Source organism: Salvelinus namaycush, chromosome 11 (genome assembly GCF_016432855.1).
Source record: "Salvelinus namaycush isolate Seneca chromosome 11, SaNama_1.0, whole genome shotgun sequence".
Taxonomy (NCBI): Eukaryota; Metazoa; Chordata; class Actinopteri; order Salmoniformes; family Salmonidae; genus Salvelinus; species Salvelinus namaycush.
In genome coordinates, this window is record NC_052317.1 from 39,746,030 (window position 1) to 39,763,178 (window position 17,149).

The 17,149-nt window shown below is 41.0% G+C and overlaps 2 protein-coding genes across 3 annotated transcripts; both read right to left on the reverse strand.

The window, feature by feature from the left end:
• Positions 1–680: 680 nt before the first annotated feature.
• Positions 681–12,819, reverse strand: LOC120056169 (type I phosphatidylinositol 4,5-bisphosphate 4-phosphatase-A-like). 2 transcript variants are annotated; one of them, XM_039004380.1, is made up of 8 exons: positions 12,624–12,819; positions 11,344–11,537; positions 10,913–11,019; positions 5,531–5,636; positions 5,163–5,215; positions 4,494–4,584; positions 4,066–4,179; positions 681–2,381 (listed from the first exon to the last, which is right to left on the reverse strand). In XM_039004380.1, exons 1-8 carry the CDS (start codon positions 12,739–12,741, stop codon positions 2,280–2,282), a joined length of 885 nt encoding a protein of 294 aa, XP_038860308.1. In that variant the 5' UTR covers positions 12,742–12,819; the 3' UTR covers positions 681–2,279. The 2 variants fall into 2 exon arrangements, with proteins under 2 accessions (XP_038860308.1, XP_038860309.1); XM_039004381.1 differs by having other exon boundaries at positions 2,268–4,179.
• A 205-nt stretch (positions 12,820–13,024) lies between these two features.
• Positions 13,025–15,930, reverse strand: dnaaf6 (dynein axonemal assembly factor 6). The gene is made up of 6 exons (XM_039003560.1): positions 15,628–15,930; positions 15,311–15,380; positions 14,846–14,942; positions 14,618–14,714; positions 14,245–14,330; positions 13,025–13,458 (listed from the first exon to the last, which is right to left on the reverse strand). The coding sequence occupies exons 1-6, from the start codon at positions 15,718–15,720 to the stop codon at positions 13,326–13,328; spliced, it is 576 nt and encodes a 191-aa protein (XP_038859488.1). The 5' UTR covers positions 15,721–15,930; the 3' UTR covers positions 13,025–13,325.
• Between the last annotated feature and the right edge of the window lie 1,219 nt (positions 15,931–17,149).

A 17,149-nucleotide genomic window follows, 5' to 3' on the forward strand; every position in this document is an offset into this window, starting at 1 on the left:
CCGCACGCACTACCCTCTGTGGTGCCTTGTGGTCAGGTGCCGAGCAGTTGCCATACCAGGCGGTGATGCAACCAGTCAGGATGCGCTCGATGGTAACTTCCAAGCTAAAGCCACTTACAGCCAGAAGGCTTGAGGAACAGTTGTCTTCTCCTCCCTTGGTCACGTCCCAAATGGCACCATATTCCCTGTATAGTGCAGGCCCAATAGGGCCCTGGTCAAGAGTAGTGCTCTACATTGGTAATAGGGTCCCATTTGGAACGTGGGCACCTCTTTTTTCCTGCTGCCTTCTCTACCCCCTCCCTCGCTCTCTCCAGGGAGCTCTTTTTTTATTATATTTATTATTTTTTAAAGTTTTTCAATGTTACTAATCCTTCCATCTCATGTCGCCAAAATAATGAAACTCAAGAGCCCAAAAGGAGCCAGGTTAGGTGTGCATGCGTGGTCATAAAATGTTTTGACACTTTTTGATCACTGGTGCACATCACAAAGCATCATGGAACCTCAACTTTTCATTTGAATAGAATGTAACTGACACTGTAATTCCATTATAAAACAGCCTGTGAATATGTCTGAGTATCTGTAATGCCACTGTTTGGTTTTCATTATTGTATTGTGATGTATTATGTTGTAGTAAACTGTCTTTAAAAGGAACAAAAAAAAAAGCTTAAAACACATTCTGATATTTTCATACATCATGTCTTTATTGTGTGTAAACAAACTCATATGAGCATCAGCCAGGTTGTTGATTATTGGCATCATTAACATGATCAATATTGTACATAATATCATGATTAAAACATGATCATTATAATAAATAACAAGATATTTTAAAATATCCATTACTGCTACCGTCACAGTTCTGTCAAGCAGGGTAACCATCTCAAAGAGCTGTTTGTGTATCCATCCGTTTGTCACTGTGTGTGTGTGTGTGTGTGTGTGTGTGTAAAATGATGCCATTTGTGGTTTAAATGTTTGATTGTCTATATGTAAATGAGGAATGTGTCTGTGGTAATCTGTTCCCGTGTCCAGAGGCTTAATGTGTTAGTAAGTCAAATAACAACTTTGCAGATTCCCGTTAAAATAAGTAACAATGGTTGCAAAAATAACCCTATTGATTAACAAAAAAATAAATAAAAAGTTATCCAAGAATCAAATCATGTAGTGTTATGCAAACAAGTGCAATATCGGCTTAGCAATAATTACTCTTACACGAACAACAAATGTGTACAATTTAAACAAAAAAGTGAACATTGCTGTAAAAAAAATAAAAAAAAATAAATAACTATGACCACATCCAAACCACAGACAGGATATATGGTTAGATGAAGTGTGTTTGAACATGCAGGTAGTGTGTATAGATTATCTTCAGCAACCGTTTCCTCTTACCCTGACTGAATCCCCAACGGCACCCTACTCCCTATTTAGTGCACCACTAGAAGAGTAAGGGGTCTACAACAACCACAGCCTGCCTCTGTCACCAGGGCCTCATCATGGTACATTTAGTGTAGTAAGACCATAGAGTTGGATAGACAGCACACTTGGCACAAAGCCAGTCTTTTCTCTAGCTTTCACCACCTTGAAGCTCTCTAGTACATCTCTATGAGTTCCACTGAGAGCTCATGTTGACCTCACTTGTAAGCTATTAGATGGATAAGAATACAATATTAACCAAGAGCACAATAAAGAGATGATCAGATCACTTGTGTGTAAACTGAAGTCCTTGAGGAGAGATGCTTTTTCACGCTGGCTGCCTACCACTACAGTGACTCTCACAATTTTGGTATGTATGTGTGGGGAATGAGAGTGTGTACGTACGTATATATGTGTGTGTCCAGTCAAATTGTTGAATCTTTTCCTCCAACTTCTTTAAGGCTTCTAAGCTGCTTTGGATCATAGACAAACACTCCCAGACAGATTATGCAGCATAAATATCAACTCCAACATACTGACAGACCTCACTCTGACGATGCCCTAGCAAGCAACCCAATAGGCACCCTATTCCCTATATAGTACACTACTTCTGACCTTCGACCAGACGGAGCCCTGGTCACAAGTAGTGCACTATTTAGGGAATAGGGTGCCCTTTGGGACACAATCCTAACCTCCCTTCAAACCCAGCTCCATGTCTGGGAAAAGGAGGGTAATTTAGGTGGTGCTCACCTTACACTTGCCTCAATTTAGCTTAATTTGCCTTTCAACAACGCTTCAAGGGTTATCCAAAACAAATGAATGAATCTCATGTAAACAGAAGATATATTCAGGGTTGCGGAGGAGCAGTCTTATCCGAGGGCTATGTCATCATTTAAGACTTGGTTCCACTCAGCCATGCCATGATATGAGGCTCTGGTGTGTCTGCCAGCGCCTGCCATAGAGAGACTGGCCTAAGCAACGATTAAAACAGGGAAGGGAAAGTAGTTGAACATGTTAAAGCAAACTATTCATCAATTCATAAGTAATGTAGAAGTCAAGCTACTGCTTTTTTAGGAGTTTAGGATATTATTCATCATCCAGTATGGAAACACAATGACAACAGATTAAAGGGAAGGAGGGGAACTTCTTGGTTTGATCTTCAGTTAAATAAAAGGCACCAGGGTAGGGCTGGGCGATATGGCTTAAAAATCACATCTTATGGACGATACATATACACACACCTAGATTGTTTATGTTCTCTCTAAATAAGCTTTGTTGTACAATTAAAAAGGTCAAATACTCTACATTTCAAACAGTCAGAAATAATCTGATTAATTCAGGGCTCGTAAAATTAAATCTAGGCTAAATATGAGCCTACAACAATCGTCAGACCCACTAATCACTTAATTATTTTATCAAAATAGTTTAAACCTGCTTTTTTGAATCAAATCACTGATCTGACATCCAAGTCAGTCTATGAAAATGCCCTTTTTGTTTACAAATTTAACCAGAACCAAGTATAATACACATTCCCTAATAATGACCCAACTTCTTGTAGCAGGCATTAGAGAAAATGAAACACGTCTCAAACAATCTCTCAAGCACAAGCCCACGTGCTAGTTAGTGAGTAGCCAACTAATCTTTATGGTTTCGAGTTTAGCCAACTTGGATCTGCTCGCTAACAAGGCAAAACAGTTGAATTGTTATGAACGCGCCCTTCTTGTCCGTCTCCAATTGTTTGAACAGAATGCTAGTCTGTCCACTTCGTTCAGATGTGGAAATCAAGTGGCCTACCTTATCTCATAAAGAGAACTAGTTAATATAATTGTGTTTTTTGCACATTTATAAAAGCTAGACTAGACAGCTAGTAGAACAGTAATGCCACACGCAACATGGAACATTTATTCTCCAGAACAGACGTTCATTGATACTCCCGTTTTAGTAGTGTCTGCTCTGTGCGTAATTTGAGGAGTTGAGACATAAAAAGGGTATCGTTGAAAAGGTTAACTTCTCCTCTTCCAGTAAAATAATGTTGCAATGTTTTTTTGGTGTCTATATGACCGATTCTGTTGGACCAAACCGGCAAATAGCAAGTTGAAACCGCTTGTCAGACAGGATGTTGTGTGACAGGGGGAGGGGCTTGGTGTGTGTGTAAACAGGGAGGAAGAGGCGAAGCGAGAGGTTTCACTCACCAAAATAAGCCCAATGCGTTTCTATGTTGTTTTCTTAACCTAAGCTTATCGGCTGCCTTCCCGCCTTTGGGACAACGACTCACAACGTAATAGCGGAGACATAAGCATCTTGTCATTATATACAGATCTCTGGTGTAAATGGGAAGGTGCACAGAAGAAGCGAAGGAGACGAGACCAACAAGACAACAAACTCAGAAAAACGATAAAAATAAACTAACTAGATTCTTGCGATACAGGCATTTGGAATAACGCGCAAAACATCAAATTCAATATATCGCCCAGCCCTACTCAAGGGTGAAGTTCACCCTAGGTACAGATCTAGGATCAGCGTCCCTTCCCACAATCCTGACCTTACCCATTAGTGGGGAAATTGCAAAACTGACCCAAGAACAGCATCTAGGGGCAACTTCACCCTTCACCTGTGTGTGTGTGTCTATGTGAAGTTCTGTAGGGGCTCACTAACAGGCATGCAGGCCCAGTATAGAGCCCGACCCAGGGTCAGGAGTACCAGCAGGATCAGCATGGCCCAGGAAGCATAGATACCCCCGTAGGCCTGGGCCTTCACCCACGTACCTGCCTACAAAACACAGAGGAAGAACGACTTAGAGACGCAGCATGTTACAAGGCTAAGGGTGGTGTGTTTGTGATAGAACTGACAGTGTGTCATGTAAAGTAGCCACCTGCAGCACAGAACACACACAGAGAAAGGAGAGAACACAGAGAGACGTAGACCCAAGACACATACAGGGTTTTCCCTTAGCTAAAAACGGGCTTAGGTGATTTGGTGTCGCAGTGGTTGTGAAACATGACGATATTATGCATTTTTTAAACATTGTGTTCTTGGGGGTGTGTTTATTGTGAGGTGTCATGTATAGTGGACAGTGTACTCACCACCAGCCCAGCAGTGGAGATGCTGAAAAGCAAGCATAGTAGAACACACCACAAGCTCCGCCTTCGAGGGTACCTCTGACCAATAGAGGAGCTGCATGTCGAAGGGCATGACAAAAGAGAAGGGAAAATGGTAACAAAAAAAAAAAAAATGTATTACATGAAATATACCCAGAAGAATTGGTGTGACTTGCTTCGGCTGTCCAAAAGCATTTTTAATGGTAATGGAACTACTTCATAGGTTTAAATGATTAGTTGATGAAGCAAGTCACACTAATAAAAGTTACGTAAGCGTCACTGAGCTCAGACTTGAGATGTTGCACACAAGACCGTAAGGAGCTTATGCTGAAGACTAACGGTATGGGAATCTGACCGACTGCCTACAAGGGGACACATACATATTTAAAATATACTATGAAGGACATCAGTGGAGGCTGGTGTGGAAAGGACAACTCATAATAGCTGGAATGTAATCAAAACACATGGAAAGCATACATTTGAAAAGTTCCATTAATTACATTCCAATCTTTACTAGGAGTCTGTCCTCCGATTTTAAGTGCCACCAGCCACCACTGAAGGACTTCATCTTGAGCATAATTGTGGTATAACCACAGATGGACTTGGCTGTATTGACCGAGCAGCCTATGGACAGAGAAACCAATAGGTACTCACACTTTCCTGCAGTGTGGGCACCTGGCGAGTGTCCTGTCAGTAAACTCTGTCCACTGAAACACATTACAAGAAAGTCATGTAAATATAAAATATTATACAATATGTCAATTCATTAGTCCAGTAGAGTATTATCCATGTTAGCAACATTCAAGAATTCCTGGCATTCATAACTGCTTTGGTGTACACTGTTGCTCTCTCAAATCATCTTCCCTAGATTCCTTTTCCTCGCATCCTTCTGAAAATGTATTGGACAAGAAGGTCTAAAGGGGAGGAACCGTCTCCTTAACAGTCAAGGAGAAAGAATGTGAGGAATCATGGAATTACTCATTGAGATAGAGCCTAGCTTTGAGGGAGGTGAAGGGTCGTACCAGGAAAGTGTTGTTGCAGTGTCCACAGGAGACGCGAGCTCCGGCCGGCTGGGGTTCAGGGCTTGCTGGACCAGGGTGGACTGGACCCAGGTTTATTATCCTCTTACTGGGGAGCACAATCACAGAAACTCACTGTTCAGTCTAAGTCAGTATTACTAGCTAGGTTCAAATACAACAGCGTTACCACACAGGAAAACAAACATAACATTTGAGTCATTTAGCAGTTGATCTTATCCAGAGTGACTTCCAGTCAGTGCATCCCACTGACTATAGTAGGGAAAAACAACCAGTCAGTCATTGCAAGTAGACCCTTTTTCCAAATAGCCGTTATCAGCATAGTCAGTGCCAGGAAGAAAATTTAAAAAAACTCAGCAACCACTTACCTCGCTGTTCAGTCGAAGTCAGTATTACTAGCTAGGTTTAAATGCAACTGAGCGCAAGTTCCATACCGGTCAACAAACGTATCTAGGGGCCTGGGTTAGCCTAACGTAGCCCTTGCTGTACTAGTATCAGTGTGAATTAAGGGGTTTCAAATACTGTAACAACTGTATTCACCAAGTAGACAACATGCCACCTGGACAAACTATCTTCATATCCAGGCAGTGGTTGCGTTCAAAATATTCCCTATATAGTGCACTACTTTTGACCAGGGCCATATGGCTCTGGTTAAAAGTAGTGCATTATTATAGGGAATTGGGTGCCATTTCAGTCATATGGTGCATTTGGAAAGTATTCAGACCCCTTCTGCACATTTTGTTACGTTACAGCCTTATTCTAAAGTTGATTAAATAACTTTCCCCCCCCCCCCCCCGCAATCTACACACAATACCCCATAATGACGAAGAGAAAACAGGTTTTTAGACATTTTTGCAAATAAGAAACTGAAATACCTTATTTACATAAGTATTCCGACCCTTTGCTATGAGACTCGAAATTGAGCTCAGGTGCATCTGTGGTAAATTTAATTGGACATAATTTGGAAAGGCACACACACACACCTGTCTATATAAAAAGGTCCCACAGTTGACAATGCATATCGGAGCAAAAACCAAGCCATGAGGTCAAAGGAATTCTATTTGCCATATATTTTTCAACTGTGAAGTTTCAAAGGTTCTGAACCTTTCTATTCTAACAGTTTCTACTGATTGTAAATTAAAGAAACATTTTTGATAAAAAGTACTATATTATTGATCAATGGAATTTTCAAATCACCCAGCAGGTCTATTTGCAGAGTTAACACCAGGTAAATGCTGAAATTTTTCTGCCTTTCTTGAACCTGCGACCAAAAACAAGTGCATTCGGAAAGAATTCAGACCCCTTTACTTTTCCCACATTATTGTCTTACTCTAAAATTTATTAAAATTGTCCCCCCCCCCCCCCCCTCAATCTACACACAATACCCCACAATAAACAACGCAGGAACAGGTTTAGTAATTTATCAAATAAAAACTGAAATACATTTACATAAGTATCCATTGATCATCCTTGATGTTTCTACAACTTGATTGGAGTACACCTGTGGTAAATTCAATTGATTGGACATGATTTGGAAAGGCACACACCTGTCAATATAAGGTCCTACAGTTGACAGTGCATGTCAGAGCAAAAACCAAGCCACGAGGTCAAAGGAATTGTCCGTAGAGCTCCGAGACAGGATTGTGTCGAGGTACAGATCTGGGGAAAGGTACCACCAAACTCTTCCTAGAGCTGGCCACACGGCAAAACTGAGCAATCGAGGGAGAAGAGCTTTGGTCAGGGAGGTGACCAAGAACCCGATGGTCACTTTGACAGAGCTCCAGAGTTCCTCTGTGGAGATGGGAGAACATTCCAGAAGGACAACCATCTCTGCAGCACTCTACCAAGCAGGCATTTATGGTAGAGTGGCCAGACAGAAGCTACTCCTCAGTAAAAGGCACATGACAGCCCACTTGTTTGCCAAAAGGCACCTAAAGGACTCTCAGAACATGAGAAACAAGATTCTAAGGTCGAATGAAACCAAGCTGGAACTCTTTGGCCTGAATGCCAAGCATCACATCTGGAGGAAACCTGGCAACATCCCTACGGTGAAGCATGGTGGTGGCAGCATCATGTTGTGGTGTTGTTTTTCCAGCAGCAGGGACTGGGAGACTTGTCAGGATGCATTGTCAACTGTGGGACCTTATATAGACAGGTGTGTGCCTTTCCAAATTATGTCCAATCAATTGAATATACAACAGTTGAACTCCAATCAAGTTGTAGAAATCTCAAGGATGATCAATAAAAACCAAAAGCACCTGAGCTCAATTTCAAGTCACATAGCAAAGGGACTTTTATTTGTAATACATTTGCAATAATGTCTAAAAACCTGTTTTTGCTTCGTCATTATGGGATATTGTGTGTAGATTGAGGAAATGGTTTATTTATTCAATTTTAGAATAAGGCTGTAACTTAACAAAATGTGGGGAAAGGGAAGGGGTCTGAATACATTTTGAATGCACTGTATATCAATGATTTAATGGTCCGCCCGCATTCTGTCCCCCATCAATAGTTTAAACTTCTGGTGCCAGAGAGAATGACATAAGAAAGTAGTCAAGACGACTAGCTTAATTGAGCCTCTGCCATGTATATCTCACTAGGTCAGGATATTAAACCTCCGCCATGTATATCTCACTAGGTCAGGATATTAAACCTCCGCCATGTATATCTCACTAGGTCAGGATATTAAACCTCCGCCATGTATATCTCACTAGGTCAGGATATTAAACCTCCTCCATGTATATCTCACTAGGTCAGGATATTAAACCTCCTCCATGTATATCTCACTAGGTCAGGATATTAAACCTCCTCCATGTATATCTCACTAGGTCAGGATATTAAACCTCCTCCATGTATATCTCACTAGGTCAGGATATTAAACCTCCTCCATGTATATCTCACTAGGTCAGGATATTAAACCTCCATGTATATCTCACTAGGTCAGGATATTAAACCTCCTCCATGTATATCTCACTAGGTCAGGATATTAAACCTCCTCCATGTATATCTCACTAGGTCAGGATATTAAACCTCCTCCATGTATATCTCACTAGGTCAGGATATTAAACCTCCTCCATGTATATCTCACTAGGTCAGGATATTAAACCTCCTCCATGTATATCTCACTAGGTCAGGATATTAAACCTCCATGTATATCTCACTAGGTCAGGATATTAAACCTCCTCCATGTATATCTCACTAGGTCAGGATATTAAACCTCCTCCATGTATATCTCACTAGGTCAGGATATTAAACCTCCTCCATGTATATCTCACTAGGTCAGGATATTTAAGCCTCCATATATATCCACTAGTTCCAAAATGTCCATAATATTTGTAATTTCCTTACGTGCATGAGGGTAATCATTTGTAGTGTGATGTCCTTTAAAGTCCATTGAGGTACTTAAAACCTTATTATAATCTCTCACCATAATAATTGAGTCATGTATTGCTCGTAAGAGCGAGAGAGATATACCTATCTATCTATATAGTTGAAGTCGGAAGTTTACATACACTTAGGTTTTAGTCATTAAAACTCATTTTTCAACCACTTCACAAATTTCTTGTCAACAAACTATAGTTTTGGTAAGTCAGTTAGGACATCTACTTCGTGCAAGACAAGTAATTTTTCCAACAATTGTTTACAGACAGATTATTTCACTGTATCACAATTCCAGTGGGTCAGAAGTTTACATACACAAGGTGGACTGTGCCTTTAAACAGCATGGAAAATTACAGAAAATTATGTCATGGCTTTAGAAGCTTCTGATAGGCTAATTGACATCATTTGAGTCAATTGGAGGTATACCTGTGGATGTATTTCATGCCCTACCTTCAAACTCAATACCTCTTTGCTTGACATCATGGGAAAATCTAAAAAATAAATATATCAGCAAAGACCTCATATTTTTTTTTTTTTTTTAGACCTCCACAAGTCTGGTTCATCCTTGGGAGCAATTTCAAAATCCCCTGAAGGTACCACATTCATCTGTACAAACAATAGTACGCAAGTATAAACACCATGGGACCACGCAGCCATCATACCTCTCAGGAAGGAGACACGTTCTGTCTCCTAGAGATGAACGTACTTTGGTGCGAAAAGTGCAAATCAGAACAGCAAAGGACCTTGTGAAGATGCTGGAGGAAACAGGTACAAAAGTATCTATATCCACAGTAAAACGAGTTCTATATCAACATAACCTGAAAGGCCGCTCAGCAAGGAAGAAGCCACTGCTCCAAAACCGCCATAAAAAAGCCAGACTACGGTTTGCAACTGCACATGGGGACAAAGATCGTACTTTTTGGAGAAATGTCCTCTGGTCTGATGAAACAAAAATAGAACTGTTTGGCCATAATGACCATTGTTATATTTGGAGGGAAAAGGGGGAGGCTTGCAAGCCGAAGAAAACCATCCCAACCGTGAAGCACGGGGGTGGCAGCATCATGTTGTGGGGGTGCTCTCCTGCAGGAGGGACTGGTGCACTTCATAAAATAGATGGCATCATGGAGGAAAAGTATGTGGATATATTGAAGCAACATCTCAAGACATCAGTCAGGAAGTTAAAGCTTGGTCGCAAATGGGTCTTCCAAATGGACAATGATCCCAAGCAAACTTCCAAAGTTGTGGCAAAATGGCTTAAGGACAACAAAGTCAAGGTATTGGGAGTGGGCATCACAAAGCCCTGACCTCAATCCTATAGAAAATGTGTGGGTAGAACTGAAAAAGTGTGTGCGACCAAGGAGGCCTACAAACCTGACTCAGTTACACCAGCTCTGTCAGGAGGAATGGGCCAGAATTCAACCAACTTATTGTGGGAAGCTTGTGGAAGGCTACCCAAAACATTTGACCCAAGTTAAACAATTTAAAAAGGCAATGCTACCAAATACTAATTTAGTGTATGTAAACTTCTGACCCACTGGGAATGTGACAAAATAAATAAAAGCTGAAATAAATTATTCTCTCTACTATTATTCTGACATTTCCCATTCTTAAAATAAAGTGGTGATCCTAACTGACCTAAGACAGGGAATATTTACTAGGATTAAATGTCAGGAATTGTGAAAAACTGAGTTTAAATGTATTTGGCTAAGGTGTATGTAAACTTCCAACTTCAACTGTATGCATGCATGTATATATATATATATATATATATATATTTTTTTTCTTTCTTTTCTTTCGAAAGCAGTGTGGATCATCATTATTTGGACAGTAGATTAATGAGCCAAATCTGTTTATGGCCCAATAGCATATTTAAAAGTATCCACCTTATTTGGGGATCCGTTTGAACAGTTTGCACATTCAGATCAAAATTGTTAATTAATATCACCCCTTTTTGGTTTCTAAATATATAAAAATTAGCCCCCCTACCAGTAGGGGCGGGGACAGGCGATCCTCTGAGAGGTGACTTTGCAGATGAGTAGACAGTTACAGGGACAGCGGACATACTTCTTCCCTGCTGGTGCATTCTTGATGGGCTACAGAGGGAGACAGAGACACATAAAAGAGGAGGAATAGGAGGAGAGAGAGGGGAAGGAGGAGAGAGAGGGGAAGGAGGAGAGGGAGGAGGAGAGGGAGGAGAGGGAGCAGGAGAGGGAGGAGAGGGAGGAAGAGGGAGAACAAGCCAAACAAGATTAACAAGTCATTATCAGGGTACCATTTTGCAATGCAACCTAAATGAACACGCAGGTAGATGTAAGGTACACATAGGACTCTGTTCAGAAGTAGTGCACTACACAGTGAACATTTGAGATGCAACCTAAATGAACATGCAGGCAGTAAACACTAAACAGGTTAGCCACCGTAGCCTCGTTGCAGACCCCACACTTGACCACATGCTGGTGGAGCTTCCCCTCCACGCTGATGAGGCTCTGACACACCCTACAGCTGATGACTGGCGCGCTGCCACTCTCTGGGGAGGTGAGGGGGGAGTACGGAGGTGGGTCCTCCCCCAGGGGCACTGAGGGCTGGGTGGGGCTGGGGAAGGGAGGGAAGCCTGAAATACAGAGAGAGGGAGGCACATTTAAAATGTTGGTCATTTTAGCTGACACTCTTATTCAGAGCGACTTACAGTCAGTGCATTCAACTAACTAAGGCCTTAACAAAATGTACACATAGTGGCAGAGTAGTGCACTGCCGCTGAAACAAGAATGGGTTACACAGAACTTGAGGCTGGAGTTCCAACTGAAAATGAGCTTTATAAAAAAAACTGCAGGGACTTCTCTCTCTCTGTGTGTGTATGGAACGTAGTACGATTGACAGAAATCAGCAGTTACCACTATACAAATAACTTCAAATAAATCAGTTTGTAAATAAATACATTAAAAGGCATATTGTGAACAAACACCTGTTTTACCCCGCAACTCATGCCGTTGTTCTAATATGTAGGTAAGTACAGTAGCCCCTCCCAATTACTGTCTCCGTTGGTCGTCGTCTTATATTGCAGTAATTATGAGCTTCCCTAGTGGCCCAGAGCGGTGTCAATCAAATCAGGTGTTTTGGTTACATACAACAGAGATTTGCAAACTAGCTAGCTAGACATCACTGGCGGTATATCTTCAAATAACTGTAGAAATATTACACTACTAGCTATCATTTTATAATAGGCCACCAACATCTCAGAATTACCAACAATATTAGAAACACGTGGATCACCTGGTATCTTGCATACTATACTGAGCAATTAGCTAGTTGGGCTACTTAGTTAGCCATCTTTGGGTAGACAAAGTTATAGTTAGTTCCATACATAAAACGCAAAACATCATGGGTGTTTCTGTTTAGTACATCCCTGCAACTATGATGACTAGCCGACAAAATGCCAAAACGTTACAAAAATGGAGCCAATTAGCTAGCCAGGTGACTAGCTAGTTATTCGGTTTGATGGGCGTAGCAGCCAGCTAACCGCTTGTTAGCTAGCTAACAGGCATGCTTGCATCAACAGCTGGCTAGCAACCACGATTCATTCCCCAGATACTAACTGTCCATGTAGATACCAAGAAAGCAACCTTTCGTGCTCTTGACTATCTGCAAATCATAGTGACCGACGCTTTGGCTAGGTAGGAGAACATCCATGGATACTCACTTTGTGGTTTATTTGGTAAACCATAGGGAGCCGAGCCTGGTGACACTCCGCCGTTACCGCCGACAAGAGCACCATCTCCAAGATCTGCTAGTAACGGGGACCTCTCACCGTCCGCCATACCGAGAGCAAATGCGTGGGAGGTGCAGAACCGTACAGCGCAATGATATGGAGCCGTTATATTGTTGTGTCCAGGATTTTGTCTGAAACGTATGCGTCACATGATCACACGTTCGCTGCTGTGACTGTCAGACCATGCACGCTTCCCCATAATTGGTCAACACAGCCCACAACTGCCTATGATAACACAGCATATTGCATAGTAACAAACAAGAATGGTAACGCTAAAATATAGCAGAGGGTGTTGGTGAATATAGCACAAGGAGGAAAATAAACCAGACAAATGTATTTATTGAAACGCTGCCAATATTTTTCATGGAACAGAAAAAAATATATTCAATGAACATTAAATGGTCAGACTTTATAATGAAATAGCCATCTCTTCTGCTTCATGACTGAAGACAGAGGCTCTGCTCTCACCTGTGCACAGGTCAGGTATGTAGGAACTGAAGGAACCCCTAGATAGATAGAGACTTCAGGACTTCAGGAACCCATAACCACATGCACGTGTCCTCCAAGATTTGCTTAATTTCCTCTCGAGTTCAGTTTGCTCCTCAATTATTTTTCCTTTCTCCTAACTTTCTCTCATCGTTGCAGGTTGATTTGGTCCATGAGGCGGTTCATTGGTAGAGTGACCTCCAGCTCCTGTCTTTCACTGTAGAACTGGGCTTTTCCATCCTGACTGTGGACTGGGTGAGGAAGATGTAGGCCCAGTTTACTGTGTGGAGAGAGAAGAAAGGATTTAAAGCTAGACTCCTTAATTGCTACATCCATTTTTGGACTTTTGAATTAATTATATAAACCCATTGATTCTTGAAGAATATAACTTATAAATGCCTTATTTTACTGTTATTTTACTGCTGCACTCTGATTATTTGTTATTTTTTACTTATCTATTTACTTAACAATTATGTTTCTTAAAACGGCATTGTTGGTTAAGGGCTTGTAAGTAAGCATTTCACTGTAAGGTCTACACCTGTTGTATTCGGCACATGTGACAAATAAAATTTGATTTGATCTTAGTTAAACTGTCATACCCCATCAGAACCTAACATGTAAACAATGTAAATGTAAACAAACACTATATAGCCTCAAAACATGGTTAAAACGATAAATCCTTGCATCCATAGCCCTGTCTTGTTAATTTGAGAGTTCTTACATTTTTTCCAGGCCCATTCTTTTTTTATCAAAACAGAGGGGGGGTGTCCGCTTTGTTATGGTTTCAATTAAGGATTCTAGCTTTAATGAGTAAAATAGATATGAGAGAAAGAAAGAGCGAGAGACAGAAATACATTGTGAGTGTGAGAGAGAGAGAGAGAGATGACGACACGTGCTTTAGATAGAGATAAATATAGAGATAAAGCATTCTTTATGAAGAAAGAAGGAGCAAGAGAGGAGGTCAGTAAATAGTAGCAAATAGTTTTCTGACTGTGGATAGAAAGTCTGAAACTCTTTACAGAAGGATGGCAGGCAACATTCTAAAGAATTTTCTAAAGAATCTTACAAGTTTGGCGTTCGCAGATCAAGGAATTTCTCCCTCACATCCAAGACTACATCTGTTGCTTTGGTGTCTGGCAGTTTGATTTTCACCTGAGGAGATAAAGTTTATATTATTATTATATTATTGTTCTGTACGATAAATTTCAGATGGGTGTAATAGACTCCAAAAAACTTGCCCTCAACCCAGATGGAGCACATTCTATTCATCTATTCAAGCCAAGTAATAGACGCAAGAAGATGTAACATTGCATTACAGAGCACAACACTGTAGCTACATGGTTACCAATAGCATAGAATTACATACAGGATCCTATAGAATTATGTATAGAATCCTATAGAATTACGTATAGAATGAATTATAGGATCTCTATGGTTACCAGCATGCTGTCACAGCACATGGAAGAGGGATCCTTTCTGCTCATCCCAAGAAACACGTCCTCTGTCCCAACATTCTGCTTCAGCAATATGTCATACCTGAACACACACACACGTTCCCCAGCCAACAACAATGACGAAGAAATCAGATGTGAGGGATGGGAGTACCAATTGCATTGTCTGGAATGTTGTTTTCTTTTTCATGGTGATAGACTGCAAACTTGACTTACTCAGGCTTTGGCCGGGTGTCTGTGAGGTCATCAAACTGTGACCCCTCTGTCACCTCCTCCTCACTCCAGATGGCTTTACTGTCCTTCTTGGTGTAGGCTGTTGTAACCATAGAATTAGTCATTTCATAGGATCTCTATAGTTGTAACTTCAATTTAAAAATATATATTTAACCTTTATTTAAAGTAGGCAAGTCAGTTAATAACAAATTCTTACTACCCCGGCCAAACCCTAACCCGAATGACACTGGGCCAATTGTGCGCCGCCCTATGGGACTCCCAATCACGGCCGGTTGTGATACAGCCTGGAATCGAACCAGGGTCTCTAGCACTGAGATGCATTGCCTTAGACCACTGCACCACTCGAGAGCCCCAACATACGCAGCTTGTTACTGTTTACATCCCAAAATGGCACCCTATTCCATATTCCACTACTTTTTTGGTACAGGCCATCTGATAAAAGCATACCTGATTTGTTGGAAGCAGGTGAAGGGAGACCAATATCTCCAGGTCCCATTACGGTGGATGATGTCATATTCTGTTCAGAAAATATTTCAAAGAATAAATCACTTTCAAAGACTGACATAGAAAGCAAGCGCAAAGTAGCTATTGTCACATATCTAACGTTAACTAGCTGCATGATCATCGGTTTTTGCTAGCATGCTAACTGGACAAGTTATTACAGTTTGTTTGCCAAAACCAATTTTATTAGCTAGTTTGTTTACGCAAAACTAACGTTGGAGAAGTGCAGCTCATCTCAATGATTAACGTTAGCAATGCCTTACACTACAATTATATTCATCATCCTCGTCCCGCGTGGATAAGAGGGCAGAGAGCGCTTGTAGATTCTGGACTGATGACAACCCCTCCATTGACATTGTGAAAGAATATTCACTTGCTCGAGCAAAGGCTTCACAAAGTCAGCTAACGTTAGCAAGTTACAACAAACAATATTGCTGAATACGTCAATCTCGCGTTAAACCTAATGGCTAATCTCTGTGTACCTAAAATAGGCGAATCAAGATTATCTAAACAAAATAAATTCACAGCGACAGGATATATTCCTGTCCCAAAGGGGAACGTCAAATATTTTTTATAACTAAACCTATCTGTGGGAATGTGTCGGGCAACTGTTTCCAGGGAGATGGTCGCTCAGCTTTTTTCGATGCCATGGAAACCGCGACTACGTCATCTTGTGGGAGTGACGAGAACCACACAAGTTTAAGTAGAGTCACAGAACCTTCCAGACTGGTACTCGTGTACTCCGATCTGAAAAACAATATAGGGAAAAACTCAAGCCAGCTAATCAGAAGGCGAGGTTAAACGTATTCATTATTTTCAGATCTACAGGAATGACTAAGGGTTTGGAGGAATTCAGCACATCTGTCTTTGATAATCTGGTCCTCAGCATTCATTGAACCTTTATTCCTTTCTGGGTCCCTGCCCTCTCCTTGCCGTGTTCACGTATTAGTCAGACCTAGTAAAATCGGACAATTCAGACCTGTTAACTCCTTGTACCTACGTGACCAGGCCGTTCAACCAAGTCGGACATTTCCGAGTTTCCTAGTTCCGACTTGCAATTGAATGCAGCATTAGACTCCTGTTACCTAGGAGACAGAGGGAGGGGACCCATGACTGTGCCATGCAACAGGCCTGAGCACTTTAGTGCCACAATGTGAACAAAATAGTCTCTTCTCACAGATGCTGTGCCGAATGAGTGACCTGGCAAACTTCTGATCCGTCAAGTACTGCCAGTGCACAGAATGTCTCAACCCAAAAAAATAACATTTACACAAATGGACAGATTTTCAGTGAAACAGTGAATACTCCCAAGGATAAATAGTGCAAATTGCGGATTACCACACTGATAAAAGTGAGAGCAAAGAGGAAGAAAGTGGGTGTGGAATATAGTTTATTAATTTTGATAGATAATAATTCAGATTTTTTAAATATTAAAAACATCAAGTAAAAAGGCTCATATGTACACAGCAGCAGAAGCAGGAGGTTGGGGTGAGCAGAGCGGAACACAGTTGTGCTTAAATCCTAAGAGGCTATAGAAAGAAAATATTTCATTGTGCTACTTACTTTCTACGTGAAAGCACACAGAAACATTCCCAAGAGAGAAAATACTTGGTTTTGTTGGATGAACACTTCCACTAGTCTCCAGTTGGGACATCTTCAGTGATAAGCTACAGTACATATGATGTAACCCTTTAAAATTGTTAACACAGTAATGATTCTACATCTAAATTAATCACAAAATGGTGGTTGTTTTAATGTGATCATAATGTACACTTCTATATAATC

What these genes read in the sequence shown, in the direction of transcription:
- LOC120056169 (XM_039004380.1), bottom strand. Translation starts at nt 12,741, where the DNA reads ATGGCGGACGGTGAGAGGTCCCCGTTACTAGCAGATCTTGGAGATGGT. An exon ending in TTTACCAAATAAACCACAAA is followed by an intron (nt 11,538 to 12,623) that starts GTGAGTATCCAT and finishes TCTGTATTTCAG; the next exon opens with GCTTCCCTCCCTTCCCCAGC. An exon ending in TATACTGGGCCTGCATGCCT is followed by an intron (nt 2,382 to 4,065) that starts GTTAGTGAGCCC and finishes ATCGTTGCTTAG; the next exon opens with GCCAGTCTCTCTATGGCAGG.
- dnaaf6 (XM_039003560.1), bottom strand. Translation starts at nt 15,720, where the DNA reads ATGTCAATGGAGGGGTTGTCATCAGTCCAGAATCTACAAGCGCTCTCT. An exon ending in ATGATGAATATAATTGTAGT is followed by an intron (nt 15,381 to 15,627) that starts GTAAGGCATTGC and finishes TTTTCTGAACAG; the next exon opens with AATATGACATCATCCACCGT. An exon ending in GACACCCGGCCAAAGCCTGA is followed by an intron (nt 14,715 to 14,845) that starts GTAAGTCAAGTT and finishes GTGTGTGTTCAG; the next exon opens with GTATGACATATTGCTGAAGC.